Source organism: Ceratotherium simum, chromosome 3, assembly GCF_057802395.1.
Source record: "Ceratotherium simum simum isolate JZ-2026a chromosome 3, ASM5780239v1, whole genome shotgun sequence".
NCBI classification, from domain to species: Eukaryota; Metazoa; Chordata; class Mammalia; order Perissodactyla; family Rhinocerotidae; genus Ceratotherium; species Ceratotherium simum.
The window spans coordinates 53,222,232-53,243,551 of NC_141902.1; the positions used below are offsets into that span (position 1 = coordinate 53,222,232).

Below are 21,320 nucleotides of genomic sequence, written 5' to 3' on the forward strand. Positions count from 1 at the left end.
AAAACCTGTTCGATTTTAACTTAGCATTTCCATTTAACCCTGGAATCCATACTCCCTTCCAACTTTTGCTTTCTGATATATTTGTTTAAAAACCTATGGAACTAGAATTTTGTGGAAAAACTTTATAGATAAATGTTGATCAGCAGATTTGCTGCAGGAAAACACCATCTACAAAATGTTTAACATCCACTTTTCATTATGAAATAGTCAAATAAAAAATACCAGAGATGATTTAGCTAAAGAAAACACTTGTTCCCACACACAAAGAAGCTAGGGCCTCCCCATTTAATTTCTAATTCGAGCTTTCTGAATCCATTTCTTCTTCTGCCAGGAGTTATAATTTGCTGCTTACACGCTCCAAAGCTAAGCTGTTCTTTTCCCATTTGTGTAAAACGTGGTGGGTATATTTTATATCCTATAAATACAAGTGCATATTATATTCTGAAAGAAAATTTCTCCCCAAGGGTGAGGGAAGAAGGTTGTGCTGTCAGGGGATTTAGAGTCAGAGAGGTTAAAAGTTAGAAGTATGGGGTTATAATGAGACTAACACTTGTGCTTGTGAAATTAGCTTCCTTGCCTATTTACAGAGCACACATCCTTTATTAAAATACAAATGGTTATTGAACAGTTACTATAGTCAAGTTCAAGGACATGGAGATTAATAAAGTGCAGTTCTGTAGAAGAACGAAGAGGGAAAGGACAACCAGGCAGAGGAAAAAGCACACCCACTGACGTGAAAGTATGACAGAGCATCAAACAGTCAAGGAACTGCCCTGCAATCACACCATGACTAAAAGCTTGTGACTAGTTGGAGCAAACTTTTACCAAAACTCCACATTCAGCTCAAGTATCTCTCCTTTGGGAAGTCATCTTGGCTCACATATGCATCTCCTCTGACCTTCTAGCCACCATGTGTTTGTATATTTTACAGCACAAATTCCCCTGCATCCTAATCGTTGGGCTCCTTTCCTTCCACTAGACTATGAGCTCCCTGAGAGCATGAATTGCAGTCCCTGGAGGGCGTGAGAGCAAAATGCAGTTGGTTGATAAGTGAATGAGAATTGAAGTAGCCACTGAACGTAGATGATTCTTTCAAGAGCTCAGCTTAGACAAAGCAGGATTACATTGAATGTGATATGTGCTATGACAGAAGGATGCAGAGAATGCCAGACAGCAGAGATCAGAGGACACCTCACTCAGCACAGTAGGAGGTTAGATGTCCTGACCCCAAGTTTATGGTAGTCATGATACAGAGGTGAAGGTCTGAAAGGCCAAGGGCTTTTCACAACTCCCAAATTGTTGGGCCAACATTCTGAAGGACAATAACCAAGTAGGACATCTGCCCAAGTACAAGCCAGCTCTTCAGTAAATGAATATAATGCCAAGCAAAAATGAAAAATCATTAAAAAAAATACACAAAGGAATTTGAATGGCTCGGTTTACATATAATAAAATCAAGAGCAAAAAATATTACCTTGCTCCAAAGAAAAATTAGCTCTCAGTGCCCCATGTATAACTATTCAACATTATTAAAAACCCTATTTGACCTATTTAACCTCTCTTCATCCTTCAGATTTGGGCTCAAATCACTTTCTTGGGGAGCATTCCCTGACCTTCCTGACTAGGTCCCACCTCCTATCTGCCCCATCCCTGCATGATCAGCTCTTGGATCACCAAAGGCCTGCCCCTCATAGCACTTATCACGGTTGGAATTGTACACATATTCACATGATTATTTAATTAATATTTATCTCACCTACCAGACGGTAAGCTTCACAAGGGCAGGGACATTATTAAGTTCACTAATTTATTGCTATCATCTTGCAGAGGTGCTGGCACAACCAAGTGCTTAAGAAATATCTGTTCAATGAATAACTGAGGAAACTAGTCCATGCAAATCAACATATGCACACCATAGGAGCCAAAGAATTCCAAACAGCCTCTGATAAGATTTTCAAAAGAAAAGGCAAGAAAATGGTTAACAGGTTAATTCTCTTAATCAGAGGTGATACTAATAGGGACTTACAAAAAAATGAAAACTACAATCACAAAACTAAATAATGAAAAAAAAAATCACAATATACTGACACCTTTATTTATAAAAACTGGCCTTTTGTGTTTAGAAATATAAAGGCGGCTAACTCCCACGCCCAAAAGGCAGGGGAGAAAAGAATGATAAAATATACATTTAGAATGAAGAATAACATTGCTTAACTTGCTCAGTATTACCGAATAGCCTTCGCTTGTCCAAAATGATTTCTAAAACTCATGCAATGGAAGCACTTTTTCTACAAGACAACCTACACTATATCAAATTATTCTAATTTCTTTACATTGAGAACAAACAATTCTAGGATATCTTTTTTAAGATACATTTCCACCTCCAGGGACTATTATCATTTTAACAAGAAAGAGTAGAATCTAGTTTACTGTACTGAGCTACTTAACATTTATTCTAATATGGGACACAAGTTAAATGTGGATAACCTGATCACACTCCCTGACATACTTTAACAGAAAATAAATATTTTCCTTAAATAGTTAGCAAGCTCCACAAAAACCAGTGAGCAAGGAAGGATGTAAAGGCCTGCTTGCTAAGACTGCTGAATGACTGATAGCTTCACACATTCACCCTAGCAGTTGAAATCAATTAGTCATTCATTGTAACTGGAGCAGAATATAATTAATTATGCTAGCTTGACTGGTTCAAGTTTAATTCCACTAAAAAAAATCATTATAAAAAATCATTATGAATATAGGCCATTATCATAAATTATTGCTAAAGTAAAAACAGTAATGAATGAGTTTCTATATGACTTCGATTCACATTTAAAAAATTTTTATGGAAATTTCTGAATATAAACACAGGTAGAGAAAGTAGAATAATGAATCCCCAAGTACCCATCACCCAGCTTCAACAATTATCAACTCATGGTCAATCGTCTTTCGACTATATTCTCACACACTACCCAACTCCAACTCCTCAATTATTTTTAAGCAAATCCTAAACACCATTATCATTTCATTTCTAAGTATTTCAATTTGCATCTCTAAAAGGGCTCCTTTTAAAAATGTAACCACGATATCCTTATCACACCTAAAAATTGTAAAAATTCTTAAAATCATCAAATATCCAGTTAGTTTTCATATTTCCCCAATGGTCTCATTTTCTATTGTTTGTTCAAATCAAGACGGAAATAAGTCCATAAATCGTATGAACTTAAGTCCTTAAATCCCTTAAGTCTTTTTCAGTCCATCTTTTCCTTTTTTCCTTGCAATTCTATCGTTGAAGAAACAGGGTCATTTGTCCTGTAGTTTTCCAGTCTGGATTTTGCTGATTGAATCCCTTGTGGTATCACTTAACATGTTCCTTTGTTTCCTGTATTTCCAGTAGAGGGGTGGTTAGATCTGGAGGTCGGATCAGGATCAGATTCAACTTTTGGCAGGACTGCTTCATAAATGGTACGTGTATTTCCATTAGAAGGAACAAAATGTTTGGCTGCAATCTGTTTGTGAGGTTAGCAGTCACTGGTGATCATTGGGGAATAAAATGGTGATATTCTACCACTCCTCTTTAACTTGTTAGCTGGAATACTTAAGAGCATATTCCAAAGGTAATTATGATTTTGTAAACTATCATTATTAACTCACAGAGTAAAACATAATATAAGCTTCAGTTTCTTGCAGATATTATCCTTACTGACGCTAAAATTATCTCAGCTTTGGCCAGTGGCAACTTCTTCAGGTGGCTCCTGAATCCTTTTTGACAGACTTCTAATGGCTTCTGTGCTTTCTGGTATGACAGAGTGTTTTCTAAGCTCTTCTTGTACATTTTTTTCCCTAGACCTGGAATTAGCCATTTATCCAAGAAAGTGGTTTCTTTCAAAAAAATGGTATTGAGAGACCATAATCGGGGCACTACATTTGACTTTTATTTGAATTATGTCCAAAGCTAATAAAGTCAATTAAGCAGGAGTCTTCTACTACTGTTTCTAATAAATTCATGTGGCTGCATACATGTGAATTTTTAAGTGTGAGGCTCTCAGATTAAAAACAAAATTATCTATATGATAATATGCTAATGGTGGAAGTATTCTTATATGTTGATGGTAGGAGTATAACGGCACAACTACCTGGAGGACAATATCATAATTTCTATCAAGGACCTTTAAAAAACCTTTAATCCAACAATTCCAATTTTAGGAATTTATTTTATTATTAGGCTTAGGATTTCCCTTGTAAGATTGTTTAAAATAATGTACAATCTGAAAACCTAAACGTCCAAGCAAGAGGGAATTGGTTAATTTTTAAAATGTACAATACAGCCATAGAATAAAATATTTACAGTCATTAAAATGATGTAGATACAATATCAATGCATCGTTAAATAAGAAAGGTGGGTTACAAAAGTGTGCATATTATGCCATTAGCCACATGCTAGAAAAAGGTCTTGAAGGCTATATCCCAAAATCTTAATGCAAACTGGGCTCATGTTTCCACTGCTGGTTTAGGATTTGGCTTTCCTGGGTCTGCCAAGTCAGATACTAGTCTTCCATCTGCTTTCCAGTTTCCAAAATTTGGTTCTTGTTATCTTCTCTACAATATTCCTTGTCCTTGTTGGATTATGCTCTTTTTTCTTCCCAATCGCCGTGATTTTAGTGGAGATTTTAGGAAAAAGCAGATGCAAACAAGTATTTTGCTCAGCTCTCCATTTTTACCTAGCATCCCATTACTTTTTATAGGAGAGAATAGACATTCTGAAGAGCTTATCAATTATAAAATATATGAATTTCTACTGAAAATAGTGCATATATGTATATACCTAAGACATACAAACAATATGGCAATATAGAACATAAGTGCTCACTTTGTATCCCAATAATATAAAGGATTGGATACAAAAACAGTAATGGGAAAACTAAACTGGTTAAAAATGGAAAAACAGATTCAAATGGAAGTTGTTTTTAATCAAGAACGTAAGACCAGAAATGTTGAAACTGAAGCTGAGCTCTGTGGGGCAAACTGATCATCTTTTTAGTTACTTAGAAGTCAAAAATGCTCTTCAGGAAACTACCATTTCTTGCAACTTTAGTGACTTCTCTAAAGATGAACTGTCCTTGGCAGCTGCTTTAAAACTATATCCAACTTGCTCTCTAGTTTTGGAAGACCCTGACTCTTTAAATCTGGATAATGAACATCTCCTTTTAACGCCCCTGAAGACAGACTGTCCAGTTTTGTAAGGCATTTACTACACTGACCCTCTTACACTTTCAATTAGAAATACTTCACAAGAAATTAAAGGCACAAGCTCAAGTACCTAGAACTGCGCAGCTGCCAAGGACACTAATCCCATCTTTGGAGAAACAATAATTTTATTAGGTCTTAAAATGTACAGACCATACGGACAGAGATAAGGACTAAAGAGTAGTTTGCTTAATTTGGAGAAATCTTCAGATTTCACTAGTTTGTGAATATGACAAAAATGAAGTACCCAAAGCACAAAGTGCTGAAGACACTTCAGAAAACCAGACTGATCGGATAAAGTTGTCTTTCCCTTAAAGAAGTCCTTCCCAAAACTGTATGATATCACCTGACGCTACAGGGAACTAAGTTCAGAAACTGTAATAATTTACTTTATTGTTGATTTTGTTTGTGAGTTGTTGCCTGAATTTAGAAAGCTGAAAAAAAACTCTAAATAAAATTTAAAATAAACTTATAATTCAATTGTAAGAAAAAATAACAAATTTGCAATCATCTGAATTAGTCAATATTGATGGTTTCATGGACAAACAAAATTAAACATAATATACATTTTGATGTTTTTAAATTAAAGTAACTAAAAAGTATGGCATATTTACTCATTTAACAAATACTACTTATTTACAGTTGGCCTCAATTAAAAACAAAAAAAGAATTTGGGGCAGATTATTCTGTGCACAGCACCATTCTGGGCTTATAACTCTTTTTCTAGATAAGACTGAAATGTCAATTCTCTCCTTATTTGCTATGAATTTGACAAAGCAGGAAAATGTGGTTCAAAATTTTAAAATATATTTACTATTAAACTAGATTTTTAAAATAAGTGAGGTACTTAGCATTGAAAACTTTGCCAAAGTCATATAAGACCACAGCTCTTCCACCAAGACGAACACTTTAAACATTTTGAATATTGATTAGAAATAATGTAAAGCAGTTAAGATTAGTTAAGTAAAATGTTCATTGTGTGTAGATACAGAGATATCATATCATAAATTTTTTACATGGACTCCTAACTAGGAATAAAGATATCCGTACTCGTGTGGGAAGGGACAATGCTCTTTCAGCTTAACAATCTCTTTCATTTAGTAAGGAAAAGTTGCCTTGTGGGAAGCTTCTTTTGATAGTTCTCAGAGTTCAAAGAGTATGGAACCTTCAAGTTGATTTCATCAAGTCTATTTATTAATAATGCATTTCAAGTTTCAAAAAACCTTACATCTTTGCACAATACTTTGTTTTTTGCAATTTTTAGTAAAAATTTCCAAAGTGAACAAAAAGATACTGTATAAAACACAGTGGACATTAAACTGACAGTAGTATTAGATCTCATTTCTCTTGATCCTTTTGTTTTACCACATCTTGATTTGTAGTGGAAAGAGTTCAGTGCACGTATCTCTTTTCAGAAAACATTTAACTTAGACTCAAAATAAAATAGGGCAGTGTGTACCTGCCAAAACCCTACCACAGGATAACATTACAAGCAAAAAATGTACATGTTCCAAAGTCTACCACACTCAAGAAGTTACTAAGAACTCTTGCAGAATAAAAGTCACCATTTTAGAAATGCAAACCCACTTCCAACCTTTGCACAGTCCAAAAACAAAGGCATTTAAATGATTTAAAAGCAATTACATATCTACCTACTTGTTTGTTTAGAATTATTTATAGTCTATCTGGGGTTTCATGTACAAAATTTGTCTCTAAATCATGTACAAAAAGCTGTATTTTGAAAAAAGTCACCACATACTGTACAAGTTTACAAGGAAGAGATCCCATTGTTTTCTCTAGCATTTTTGGCCTTGCTGGCTTGCGTCACATTATGAGAATGATTGTGTAAACCTTATACTCTGAAGAAAAAAAAGGAAAAAAAAAAAGCCAAAACACAAATCTTTTCAACTTTCTCTAAATTTGCCTCCTATGCGAGGCCAGGAAAATCACAGCTGTTTACTTCTAATTTAAGTGATGTAGCTGGAAAACAGAAGCAATAAATACGTCACAAGCTTAAAATTTTTTTGTAATGCCCCCTTCTATTCCTGCATAGCAATAAGCCTGTTAATACATTAAATGCTTTTGCTTTCTTTCTTTAAAAAGCCAATTATTTACATCTATTTAAAAAATAAATTTGGAATGGGACATTGTGCTGTTTCACCTTCATTATCGTTAAAGTATTTTAGGAAAAAAAACGTCAGAAGGCCTATCTACAATTTTAACTACTAGTTGAGCAAATCACTCTTCTTTAGTGGTTACCAATGATCAGTGATGATATGCTGAAAAAACTGTTCAAATATTTTGATAAAATAAAGACACAGCTTTTCTTTTCCATGTCAGATGAAACCAACAACATAATTAGCATACTTTAGATATATGGAAAACACAAATAAGAAGCTACAAATAAAAAGAATCATTTCATTGACATAATTTCTACCAAAGTATGAAAAAAATTTCACCTATCAATTCAAAAATGGAATTGAATTAGAAAGTTTAAAATAACTAAGCAGAAATCAGACATTTACATAAAGAACTAACTCTAAGTAGTATGCTGCATATGTCCAGTTTGCACAACACTTAACTGTGTTCTTCAGCGTAGTCACTCATGTGCTCTTAGCAGCCATTTGATAAAGACAAAATGAATATCAGAACCAACTCCATCACAAGAAAAAGGTAAATTGTTTCTCGTTTCAAAACTGCCTATATAAAGCATTACAGAATCCTGGACCAATGAATACCACCATTCTCTGTTATCCTGAGTATGTCAGTTAAACAGTAATTTTTCATTAAGAGCGGAAAAATTTTATAATACAAAGAAACATCCATATTGCAATTTCTGTTTACAATTGCACACAGAAGTACAGTGTACGTAAGAAATACATGTCTGCATATAACAAGGTATGTACATTGGCAAGTGATGTCTCCAATGTTGAGGTGGTCGAGCCTCCTAGCCTTGATTGGCAGTTGAAAAAAATATATATATATTTCAATTTGTGATAAAAGTTTGTCGAGAGCCAAGTTTGGCTGCAAGTGAAGAAAATGCAGCAACGAAGAACAGGGAACATGGGGCACATAGTAATATTCTAAGACTTTGTGCCATTAGGTTAAAAATATCTGTTCATAAGAAAATTGGGTTCCTTTTCCACCCCCCACCCCCAAATTGGAATTTTCAGGCTTTAAAATTTAAGTAATTCCACCTGGTCTGAGGACATGATCTCTTGCCATTTTTTTCTTCGACTGTTATCTGTGAGGGTTAGTTTGCGGATGATGATTTAATAGGTTTCTCTTTGGAGTGAAGTTTTCCCATTGTAGGCACTAGGAAGAACCAAGGCAAAAGCTGCAGTTAACGTCTCATGTGTCCCATCTGATAACTCTCCCGGGGCCTCTGACGCTGGGGTTGCTGAATGGGCGGTGGAGGTCTCCTCCTCTTTAAAGTGCCTGTGAGTCACAAACAAAAGGAAAATAGATTGACCGTGAGATTTTTAATCTTTTAAAATCAAAGCTGCCACTTAAATAAGAAAGGTTCTACATCAGTGCTGTCCAACAGAAATATGAGCCATATGTGTAATTTAAAATATTCTGGTAGCCAAAATGAAAAAACTAAAAAAGAAACAGGTAAAAAAAATTTTAATATTTTTTATTTCACTTAACCCAATATAGCCAAAATAGTATCATTCAAGATGTAATCAACATAAAAAATTATTAATGAAACATGGCATGTTTTTATACTAAGTCTTCCAAGTCTGGTATTTTATATTTACAACACCTCTCAATTGAGAGTAGACATATTTCAAGTGCTCAACAGCCACAACTATTGAATTAATATGATTCTGAGGACAGAATCCATGATGAAGAAACTACTGAGTGTCTTTGAGTAAATGACTTAACCTTTCTGAAACTCAGGTGCCTAGTCTATAAAACAGGCATAACAACTAACCCATATAGTCTGTTGTGAGGATTATATGATAATTCACGTAAAAGTGCTTAACACTTTTTGTGAGAGTTCAACAAACAACAGCTAGGGTTTTTTTTTATGTTTTTAAAAGTGGAATTTGCTTAAAGTGAAATCAAGTAAAAGAATTGTTTCACTGAATGAGACCATAATTGGTAACATATCTAAAAAGTGTCATGTGGTCCTTGGAAATCCCTAAGAAACTGACGTAAATTCCAGAGTGCTAACATTGTAAATTTACGAAAAGCAATGATATCAAAAGCAAATTTCCTCTGAAGCCCACCAAGATTCTGTCCCAGCATGACTACTAAGCTCTCCTGCCCCCCGATAGGTAAACGCAGGGGAACAGTTGAAAGAAAATAGAAAAAATTATAAGAAACCCCTAGTTTTCAACTACCCTGTGTAGAGTAGTGGATCTGGCCTGAGGCAAGAGGCTTCATGAGAAGTCCGTGGAAGGCAGAAGAGGAAAATGCAGTCATTTAGCTCTGGTTCTCCTCTGCCACTGCCTTGGGACAACGTCCGCTCCACACCTACAGTGAACAGAGTTCTGGTCCAGACGTCCCAAGGGCAGCACAGAAGCCACAACTACCTTGGGGTGGGTGAGGGAAAAACAGATGGGGACTAAATCATCTGGAGCCATTGCTTCCTTCCCTTTCCCTCTCCAAATCCCTGGAGCTAATCTAAGGAGGCCTCCTTTCAATGCTGTGTCTCCCTGAGAGGCAAAGGGCAGAGATCAAACCTTTGGAGCTGTTTTCAGAGACGGAGAATAAAAACGGTTATTTTGTGACTGAAGCCTTTATCCTAAGAATCTCTTCCCCCATAAGCATCATCCCTAGGGAAAATGAGCTTATGCACCAGAAAATATTTCAAGAGCACTAACAATTAAAAACAACAACAGAAGCATAGCTATTAGAATAGAAAGACCAATCACTTACAAGTAGCCTGAGTATCATAATAAAAACAAAAAGAAAGGTTTTACAACATGAAAAAAAAAAACAAGAAAACAGGTACTAAGTAAAAATAAAAATGTCTAGGTATAAATATTTTTAGATACTCAGGATAGATTAGCATTAAATTGACAGCCATTATCTAGATTGGATAGATAACAAACAGACTTAAAAAAATCAACTAAATAATTCATCCAGAAATCCCATTCTCAAGAAGAGAGTCCTAGAAAATTAGTTACTAAAGACTCATTAATAATTCAATTCTACCTGCTGAACGGTTCTGAGTTATAAAAATATATACCTTGCTCAAATTGTCTTACCTGGAAGAGGTTTAGGAGGAGGCAACTTTGGATTACTACTTGGAGTATGAACACTGCATATCTTAATAAATCCAGCCATTAACATGATCAGGGCAATTCCCATAAGTAACACTGCCCACCAATTAGCCTAGAAATAAAAAGATTTTTCTACTGAAAAAAACTATAAAATACTTTAGAATATTTCATACTATATAAAATATAGAATAGAATATATGACATTTTAATTTTTAAGGAACATTTGTTGGTTGGGAGTTGTATAGATATCACATATAAACACATATATATTAATTTCTTTAAATATAAAAAAAAAGTATAAAGGAGAAAACAAAAATCACCCATAATTTCACTTCCTAGAGGAAACCACTCAATCTTATTTCCTTTCAGTCTCTTTTCTATACATAACTGTCATATACACAGATAAACAAACATGCAAAACTGGGGTCATCCTGCATATAGTTTATATTGTATTTTCCCACGTTATTAAATATTTTTTGGTTTGAATATTTCCTTTTTTTTTTGCCTGTTACTCTTATATACTATGTTTTGTTTGCTTTTTTACTCTCCCATGACTTAGAAGGTATATTACTTGCTTTAAATTCTACTACTGGATAGATTTTAAAAATACACTTTAACCTATATATTTTTCTCATCAAAGTTGAAACTGAAATTCTATCTTCTTTGAGGCCTTTTTTCCTGTTACACTATTTCATTTGAAATTTGAGACCCAGACTATCATTATAAAATTATTTTTATATACATCTTAGTTTTCATTATATTTTATATATATACATATATCATAATATCTATTACATATATACTCATTTATTTAAATGTTAACGGTCTTTTTTGATATGAAAAGTAGAAGGATATACACATTTTAGAAGCAGGCAAAATTTATGCAGTCTAAGAATGAACTAAAAATTTCACTTCTAACTTAAACCATATTAAACAAATCAATTAGCCAAACAAAAAACTTCCAAAAATTATTGGTATAATCTTATTTACACATACATTACTGTTTCCATTCTTAATAAATTCTAATTCTATTTTACAACTCAAAATATTCAAATTTTGTTTTAAGATAGCATTTACTAACAAATATCATACAAAATAGTTACAACTTTAAAACTATGAACCTTCACATTGTCTTAACACCGATTGTTATAATACATACACAGTTATTGCTAATTATTGCCAATAAAACTCCCATTTAAGAGTTTCTATGATCTGAGGTCTTATAACAAACAGCCTACTACTTCTATACTGTTTTCTTTTTCCAGTAGCAACAATGTAATTAAAGTAATAAAAACTAAAACAAAAATGCATATTGTGGCAAAATACCTCAAGTCACTTTTTCCATGTGTACATAAAGCCTTTCCTACACACATTTTTAAATTTAATTTTGAAAGAATCTCAAATTTATAGAAAAGTTGTACATATAGTACAAAGAAGTTTTTAAAATCTAGAACCATCTGAGAGTAAGTGGCTAGCATGATGCTATTACACCAGAACACTTTAGCATATAGGTCCTACAACATAAGGTTGTTTTCCTAGATAACCACAACACAATCATCAAAATCAGAGAATTAGCACCAACACATTACTCTCATTTAATCCTCAGACCCCATTCAAGTTTTGCCATTTGTCTCAATACCATCCAATTCAGAATTATGTGTTGCATTTAGCTGCCGTGTTTCTTTAGCCTCCTGCAACCTGAAAAAGTTCCACAGTCTTTCCTTGGCTTATATAACTTTGACACTTTTTAAGATTACAGGCCAGTTATTTTGTATTGGAACGTCCTTCAATTTGGGTTTCTCGGATTTTTCTTTATGCTTAGATTCAGGTTATACATCTTTGGCAAGACTATCACAAAAGTGATGCTGTGTTGTTCTCATTGCACCCTATAGGTGACTCATGACTTTGATCTTCTTACCGATGACGTTTAACTTGATCACTTGATTAAGGTGTTATCCGCCAAACTTTACTATAAAGATATTCTTCTCTTTTGTAGTCAATGAGTATTTTGTAGAGACATAATTTGAAATTATATAACTATCTTGTTCTTCACCAAACTTTTAATTCCCTCATGGTTTCCTATTTTACTCAATGGATTATAATCTGTTACTATCATTATTGTGTCTTTTGGACACGTCCTTACCATTCTTTGAGCACTTTACTTTCTGCCACAAGAAAGCTCTAGGTTCATCTTGTTCTTTCCCTGTCCCAGCCCTGGAATCAGCCATTTCTCCAAAGAGCCTTGGTTCCTTTTAGAACTGTCCCTCCTATGCAGGCACCCTCCTCACCCTGCTTGGGCTCTAACAACCCATACTGGTCTTCTCCATTCCATAGCCTGCCCACTCTAGTCAGGCTCCAACACCCTGCTCTGTGCCACTATAGCTCCGCTAACAGCTTTAGGAATGAACTATTCAAGAAGGGACAGGGCAAGGTGTAATGCAATTCAGCCTTACTGCTGAAAGATTTGATTTGTCAAGAGAAGTTACAAATCTGAATTTTTTTTTTTTTTTACACACAATTTTTAAAATTTATTTTTTACTTTACTTTAATTCTATTTTTATTTTGTAATTTAGAATTGCCCTTCATTTATTTAGGTAGTGTCTGTGTTATAATCCATTCAACGTATAATCTATTAATATGATTTAGTTTTTTTTTTTTTTTTTATTGCAGTAACATTGGTTTATAACATTGCAAAAATTTCAGGTGTACATCATTGTACCCCCACCTCTGCATGGACCACATCATGTTCACCACCAAAATACTAATTACAACCCATCACCACACACATGTACCGAATTATCCCTTTCACCCTCCACCCCCCCCCCCCCCCCCCCGGCAACCACCAATCCAATCTCCGTCCCTATGTGTTTGTTCATTGTTGTTATTATCTACCACCTAATGAAGGAAATCATACGGTATTTGGCCTTCTCCCTCTGACTTATTTCACTTTGCATTATACCCTCAATGTCCATCCATGTTGTCACAAATGGCTGGATTTCGTCGTTTCTTATGGCTGAGTAGTATTCCATTGTGTATATATACCACAGCTTCTTTATCCATTCGTCCCTTGATGGGCACTTAGGTTGCTTCCAAGTCTTGGCTATTGTGAATAAGGCTGCAATGAACACAGGGGTGCATGTACCTTTGCAAATTGGTGTTTTCAAGTTCTTTGGATAAATACCCAACAGTGGAATAGCTGGATCATATGGTAGTTCTATCGTTGATTTTTTGAGGAATCTCCATACTGTTTTCCATAGTGGCTGCACCAGTTTGCACTCCCACCAGCAGTGTATGAGAGTTCCCTTCTCTCCACATCCTCTCCAACACATGTTGTTTCCTGTCTTGTTAATTATAGCCATTCTGACAGGCGTGAGGTGATATCTCATTGTAATTTTGATTTGCATTTCCCTGATAGTTAGTGATTTTGAACATCTTTTCATGTGTCTGTTGGCCATCTGTATATCTTCTTTGGAGAAATGTCTGTTCAGGTCTTTTGCCCATTTTTTAATTGGGTTGGTAGTTTTTTTGTTGTTGAGATGCATGAGTTCTTTATATATTTTGGAGATTAAGCCCTTATCAGATGTATGGTTTGCAAATATCTTCTCCCAATTGTTAGGTTGTCTTTTCGTTTTGTTGATGGTTTCCTTTGCTGTGCAGAAGCTTTTTAGTTTGATGTAGTCCCATTTGTTTATTTTTTCTATTGTTTCTCTTGCCCGGTCAGATGTGGTGTTAGAAAAGATGTTGCTAAGACTGATGTCGAAGAGCGTACTGCCTATGTTTTCTTCTAGAACTTTCACAGTTTCAGGTCTTACATTCAAGTCTTTAATCCATTTGGAGTTAATTTTTGTGTATGGTGTAAGGTAAGGATCTACTTTCATTTTTTTGCATATGGCTATCCAGTTTTCCCAACACCATTTGTTGAAGAGACTTTCTTTTCCCCATTGTATGTTCTTGGCTCCTTTGTCAAAGATTAGCTGTCCATAGATGTGTGGGTTTATTTCTGGGCTTTCGATTCTATTCCATTGATCTGTGTGTCTGTTTTTGTGCCAGTACCATGCTGTTTTGGTTACTATAGCTTTGTAGTATATTTTGATATCGGAGTGTGATACCCTCCAGCTTGTTCTTTTTTCTTGGGATTCCTTTAGCTATTCGGGGTCTTTTGTTGTTCCATATGAATTTTAGGATTCTTTGTTCTATTTCTGTGAAAAATGTTGTTGGAACTTTGATAGGGATTGCATTGAATCTATAGATGGCTTTAGGAAGTATGGACATCTTAACTATGTTAATTCTTCCAATCCAAGAGCATGGAATATCTTTCCATTTCTTTGTGTCTTCTTCAATTTCTTTCAGAAATGTTTTATAGTTTTCGGTGTACAGATCTTTCACCTCTTTGGTTAAATTTATTCCTAGGTATTTTATTCTTTTTGTTGCAATTGTAAATGGGATGGTATTCTTAATTTCTCTTTCTGCTACTTCGTTGTTAGTGTACAGAAATGCAACTGATTTTTGTATGTTGATTTTGTATCCTGCAACTTTACCATATTCGTTTATTACTTCTAAAAGTTTTCTGGTGGATTCTTTAGGGTTTTCTATATATAAAATCATGTCATCTGCAAATAGTGACAGTTTCACTTCTTCCTTTCCAATTTGGATCCCTTTTATTTCTTTCTCTTGCCTGATTGCTCTGGCTAGGACTTCCAATACTATGTTAAATAGGAGTGGTGACAGTGGGCATCCTTGTCTGGTTCCTGTTCTTAGAGGGATAGCTTTCAGTTTTTCACCATTGAGGATGATATTAGCTGTGGGTTTCTCATATATGGTCTTTATTATGTTGAGGTACTTTCCTTCTATACCCATTTTATTCAGAGTTTTTATCATAAATGGATGCTGGATCTTGTCAAATGCTTTCTCTGCATCTATTGAGATGATCATGTGATTTTTGTTCTTCATTTTATTAATGTGGTGTATTACGTTGATTGATTTGCGAATGTTAAACCATCCCTGCATCCCTGGAATAAATCCCACTTGATCATGGTGTATAATCTTTTAACGTATTGTTGTATGCGATTTGCTAGTATTTTGTTGAGGATTTTCGCATCGATGTTCATCAGTGATATTGGCCTGTAATTTTCTTTTTTGTGTTGTCCTTGTCTGGTTTTGGTATCAGGGTAATGTCAGCTTCGTAGAATGAGTTAGGAGCTTCCCCCTCCTCAATTTTTGGAAGAGTTTGAGAAGGATAGGTATTAAGTCTTCTTTGAATGTTTGGTAGAATTCACCAGGGAAGCCGTCTGGTCCTGGACTTTTATTTTTGGGCAGGTTTTTGATTACTGTTTCGATCTCCTTACTGGTGATTGGTCTATTCAAATTCTCCACTTCTTCTTGATCCAGTTTTGGAAGGTTGTATGATTCTAAGAATTTATCCATTTCTTCCAGATTGTCGAATTGGTTGGCATATAGTTTTTCATAGTATTCTCTTATAATCTTTTGTATTTCTGAGGTGTCTGTTGTAACCTCTCCTCTTTCATTTCTGATTTTACTTATTTGTGCCTTCTCTCTTTTTTTCTTGGTGAGTCTAGCTAAAGGTTTGTCTATTTTGTTGATCTTTTCAAAGAACCAGCTCTTGGTTTTATTAATTTTTCTATTGTTTTTGGTCTCTATTTCATTTATTTCTGCTCTGATTTTTATTATTTCCCTTCTTCTACTGATTTTGGGCTTTGTTTGTTCTTCTTTTTCCAGTTCCTTTAGGTGCATTTTTAGATTGTTTATTTGAGATTTTTCTTGTTTGTTGAGATAGGCCTGTATCGCTATAAACTTCCCTCTTAGAACCGCTTTTGCTGTATCCCATAAATTCTGGCATGTCGTATTTTCATTTTCATTTGTCTCCAGGTATTTTTTGATTTCTTCTTTGATTTCTTCGTTAACCCAGTCGTTGTTCAGTAGCATTTTGTTTAATCTCCATGTATTTGTGGCTTTTCTGATTTTCTTCCTATAGTTGATTTCTAGTTTCATACCGTTGTGGTCAGAAAAGATGCTTGGTATTATTTCAATCTTCTTAAATTTATGGAGACTTGTTTTGTGGCCTAATATGTGATCAATCTTGGAGAATGTTCCATGTGCATTTGAAAAGAACGTGTATTCTTCGGTTTTTGGATGGAATGCTCTGTATATATCTACTAGGTCCATCTGTTCTAAGGTGTCGTTTAAGGCCAATGTTTCCTTATTGGTCTTCTGTTTGGATGATCTATCTGTTGGTGTAAGTGGAGTGTTAAAGTCCCCTACTATTATTGTGTTACTGTCTATTTCTGTTTTTATGTCTGTTAATAATTGCTTTATATATTTAGGTGCACCTACATTGGGTGCGTAGATATTTACAAGTGTTATATCCTCTTGTTGGATTGTTCCCTTGATCATTATGTAATGCCCTTCTTTGTCTCTTTTTACAGTTTTTGTTTTAAAGTCTATTTTGTCTGATATGAGTACTGCTACCCCAGCTTTCTTTTCATTGCCATTTGCGTGGAGTATCTTTTTCCATCCCTTCACTTTCAGTTTGTGAGTGTCTTTAGGTCTGTAGTGTGTCTCTTGTATGCAGCATATATATGGGTCTTGTTTTTTTATCCAGTCAGCCACCCTATGCCTTTTAATTGGGGCATTTAGTCCATTGACGTTTAAAGTAGCTATTGATAAGTATTTACTTACTGCCATTTTTTAACTTTTTTTTTTTTTTTTCCTCAGTGTTTAAGTAGTCCTTCTCTGTTCCTTACTTCTTCTATACAGAATTGATGGTCACTTTAGTTTGACCTCTGTCTGAAAGCTGTACTCTTTAACTACCCTCCTCCCTCCTTTTATGTTTCTGATATCATATCTAACCTCTTTTTTGTTCATTTGTATCCATTACGTTCTAATCGTGGAAATAGATAATTTTTCCTATTTGTGGTCTTCTCTTTTCCCCTTAAATCAGTCCCTTTAACATTTCTTGTAACACTGGTTTCTTGGTGACAAACTCCTTTAATTTTTGCTTATCTGGGAAAATTTTGATCTCTCCTTCCATTTTGAACGATAACCTTGCCGGGTAGAGTATTCTTGGCTGTAAGTTTTTTCCTTTTAGCACTTTAAATATATCGTGCCATTCTCTTCTAGCCTGTAAGGTTTCTGCTGAGAAGTCAGCTGATAGCCTTATGGGGTTTCCTTTGTAACTTGACATTCTCTTGCGGCTTTTAGGATTCTCTCTTTATCTTTAATTCTGGACATTTTGATTATGATGTGTCTTGGTGTGGGCCTCTTTGGGTTTATCTTGTTTGGGGCTCTCTGTGCCTCCTGTACCTGGATTTCTAACTCAGGAACAGCCAGATGGAAGAGATGCACAGGGCAAGGTATGGGGAAAGGGCGCAGAGCTTCCATGCCCTCTTCAGACGCACCACTCTCCCCACATCTCCACGTGTTCACCAACCCGGAAGCCCTTCGAACCCTGTCCTTGTGGGTTTTTATGGAGGCTTCATTACATCACAAATCTGAATTTTTATGTGAAATCTATTTTAAATGCTGGCAACTCATTCAAAATTTCTGAAAACAATAGGAAGACCATACAAGACAAGTTTACAGAGCTGAAACTGGCTTGGAAACCACAAGTTTACAATCTATTTTTCAGAAGCCACTTATATCCTACCGGGATTGCCAGATAGTTGTCTACAATTTTCTTTTGGTTTCTATAGAAAATAATTTTCAGAGCACTGCTCTTCCTGTGAGGTTTTAGGATAATATTCTCTTTCCCTTGCTATATAAATTTTCAATAGTCTCCTGTTGTTTTTTTCTGTTTTATTCATCCTCAAATAATAGATCCGCTATGTATCAAAAGGCAGGGTATAGGCCTGTCCTCAGTCTGTCAACTCAAGTGCTGGTTTATTTCTTTTTTCGTTTCTGCCTACTGTCACATGACGAATTATATGCACAGCTTCTGTCCTGTTCCTAGCATCCAGAGGCCTTTTAAATATGGCACTTAATAAAGGAGGACCTTCTTCTACCTCCACCATCTGGATTTCCAACACTCTGACCTAGTAAAACACATGAAGAACCAAAATCACCAGTCTGTACTGCTGTTAAGTGTGCTTCTTGCTCTATACCAGTAGTTCTCAACCTTTGCTGCACATTAGAATCACCTGGAGGGCCGGCCCTGTGGCTTGGTGGTTAAGTGCGCGCGCTGCGATGCTGGGGGCCCGGGTTCGGATCCCGGGTGCGCATCGAGGCACCACTTCTCCGTTCATCCTGAGGCCGAGTCCCGCATACAGCAACTAGAAGGATGTGCAGCTATGACATACAACTATCCACTGTGGCTTTGGGGGGAAAAAATAAAATAAATAAAATCTTTAAAAAAAAAAAAAAAAGAATCACCTGGAATGCTTTTAAAACTCAGACACCCAGACCAAACTCAGACACAAATGGGGTGGAGGTGGGATCCTGACATCAGTAATTTTATTAAAGCTGCCCAGATGATTCCATTATGCAGCCAAGACTGAGAACTACTGGTCCCTACCAGGGGTCAGCAAACTTTTTCTATAAAGGGCCAAACAATAAATATTTTAGGCTTTTCAGGCCATATGGTCTCTGTCACAACTACTCATTTCTGCCGTGGTAGTGTAAAAAAGCAGCCATAGATAACATGCAAACAAATGAGTGTGGCTGTATTCCAGAAAAACATTATTTACAAAAACAAGGAGCAGACCAGATTTGACCCATGGGCCATAGTTTGTGAATCCTGTTCTATACCCACACATAGCACGTTAATTTGGGAAACTATACCTAAATGGATACCATTCAACACTAGCTCTTCAGTTCTCTCTCCATGCTACTACGTGTCTGAGAGTTTTGGGGGAAGCTGAGAGTATCTGACTGACTGTAGAGAGTCCTATGACTGAGAAGAGCTGCTCAAATAATCAGCACTCACGTGATAAAGGAATGGTTCCCACTCTGAGTAGATCTAAGAATTATCTGGTATACTTATTAAAACATAGATTCTCAGACCACAACTCTACAAATTCTAATTCAGTTGTTCTAGAAGAAGGCCTAAGGCACTGCATTTTTGTGTGTGTGTGTGAAGAAGATCAGCCCTGAGCTAACATCCATGCCAAGTCTCCTCTTTTTTGCTGAGGGAGACTGGCCCTGAGCTAACATCTATTGCCAATCTTCCTGCTTTTTTCCCTCTTTCTCCCCAAAGCCCCAGTAGATAGTTGTATGTCAGAGTTGCACATCCTTCTAGTTGCTGTATGTGGGACGCGGCCTCAGCATGGCCCAACAAGCAGTGCATCGGTGCGCGCCCGGGATCCGAACCCTGGCCGCCAGTAGCGGAGCACACACACTTAACTGCTAAGCCACGGGGCCAGCCCCCTTAACCCACTGCATTTTAAACAAGCACACCAGTGATTAGGATGCAGATTAGTGTTTCTTACTTAATGTAGACATGCCCGCATTATGGTACAGGACCATTATGAGCCATGCAGAAAGTTTAGCATCCCTGGCCCTTATCCATCAAATGCCAGTAGAGCCCCTCAGTTCCTCTGACAACTACTGTACATTTCCAAATACCCTCTGGGGAGGCAGTAGCACCTCCAATGTGATCCAATCCACAAGCACAAAAGGTCAAGGGTCTTCCTGCTACTTTCAGGCTGATGGACTAGTTCTGTTACAGGAGATGCACTTCAATTCCTAATGTTCGTTATATTCTCTAATACATTTCCTTCCTTCCAGTCTTCCCTCCTCAAAACCATCTTCCCCATGGTCATCAATGTTATAACTACCTAAAATATGGAACCGACTGTGTCACTACTCTATGTAAAACCCTTCTTCAAAAGCTTCCCACTTGGGGCCAGCCCCATGGCTTAGCGTTAAGTGCGCGTGCTCCACTACTGGGGGCCCGGGTTCGGATCCCAGGCGCACACCAACGTACCACTTTTCTAGCCATGCAGGCAGCATCCCACATACAGCAACTAGCAGGATGTGCAACTATGACATACAACTATCTACTGGGGCTTTAGGGAGAAAAAGAGAAAAAAAGGAGGAGGATTGGCAACAGATGTTAGTTCAGGGCTGATCTTCCTCACAAGAAAAAAAAAAAAAAGCTTCCCACCAAAGATCTCCCAGGTAGATCATTAAGCATGAGAGAGAAAAAAAAAAACTTAAGCACACAATGAAGTGCAGCAAAGTAAATACATGATTCCACTTATTTTTTAAAAAACATATATTCTTGTAAAGGTAGAGACAATTTCTGAAAAATACACAAGCAACTCATCTTGAGAAGACTGGGCTCCAGAGTAAAAAGAAGACTTATTTGCCAATGTATTACTTTGTCAATTACAGAAAAAAAAAGGATAATCACACTTTTCAAAAGGAAAAAAGTAGGGGCCAGCCCCATGGCCGAGTGGTTATAAAGTTCCGTGTACTCCGCTCTAGCAGCTCAGGTTCTTGGGTTTGGATCCTGGGCACAGACCTACACCACTTGTCAGCCAGAGGCTGTGGAGGCATCCCACATACAAAATAGAGGAAGACTGGTACAGATGTTAGCTCAGGGCTAATCTTCCTCACCAAAAAAATAAAGGAAAAAAGTACAAAAAAAATTTTTATTTAAAAAAATTCATATTTCAGGTGCTCCCTCTGCATAAAACATCCATCTGTACCCTATACTTCTACTGTTACTTGAGAACTTAGCTTTGGCATTACCTCCTTAAAGAGGCCTTCCTCAAATAGGTTCCCCTATTTTCTATGAAAACACCATGCAGAACTGAAAATATGTTTCTATGTGCTTATCTTCTCTACTCCAAACTGAACTATGAGCTCCCTGAATTCATATCCTTA

At 36.1% G+C, this 21,320-nt stretch overlaps 1 protein-coding gene across 1 annotated transcript in view; it reads right to left on the minus strand.

Moving 5' to 3' along the window:
• Nucleotides 1-1,267: 1,267 nt before the first annotated feature.
• The window catches only part of ADAM10 (ADAM metallopeptidase domain 10), a 130,938-nt gene continuing 110,885 nt past the window's right edge, over nucleotides 1,268-21,320 (minus strand). The window contains exons 15-16 of the mRNA XM_004421628.2: nucleotides 10,464-10,590; nucleotides 1,268-8,682 (exon numbers count right to left, since the gene is read on the minus strand). Of these exons, the coding sequence (XP_004421685.1) occupies nucleotides 8,588-8,682; nucleotides 10,464-10,590 (222 nt within the window). The 3' untranslated portion in view covers nucleotides 1,268-8,587. The remainder of the gene's footprint in view (nucleotides 8,683-10,463; nucleotides 10,591-21,320) is intronic.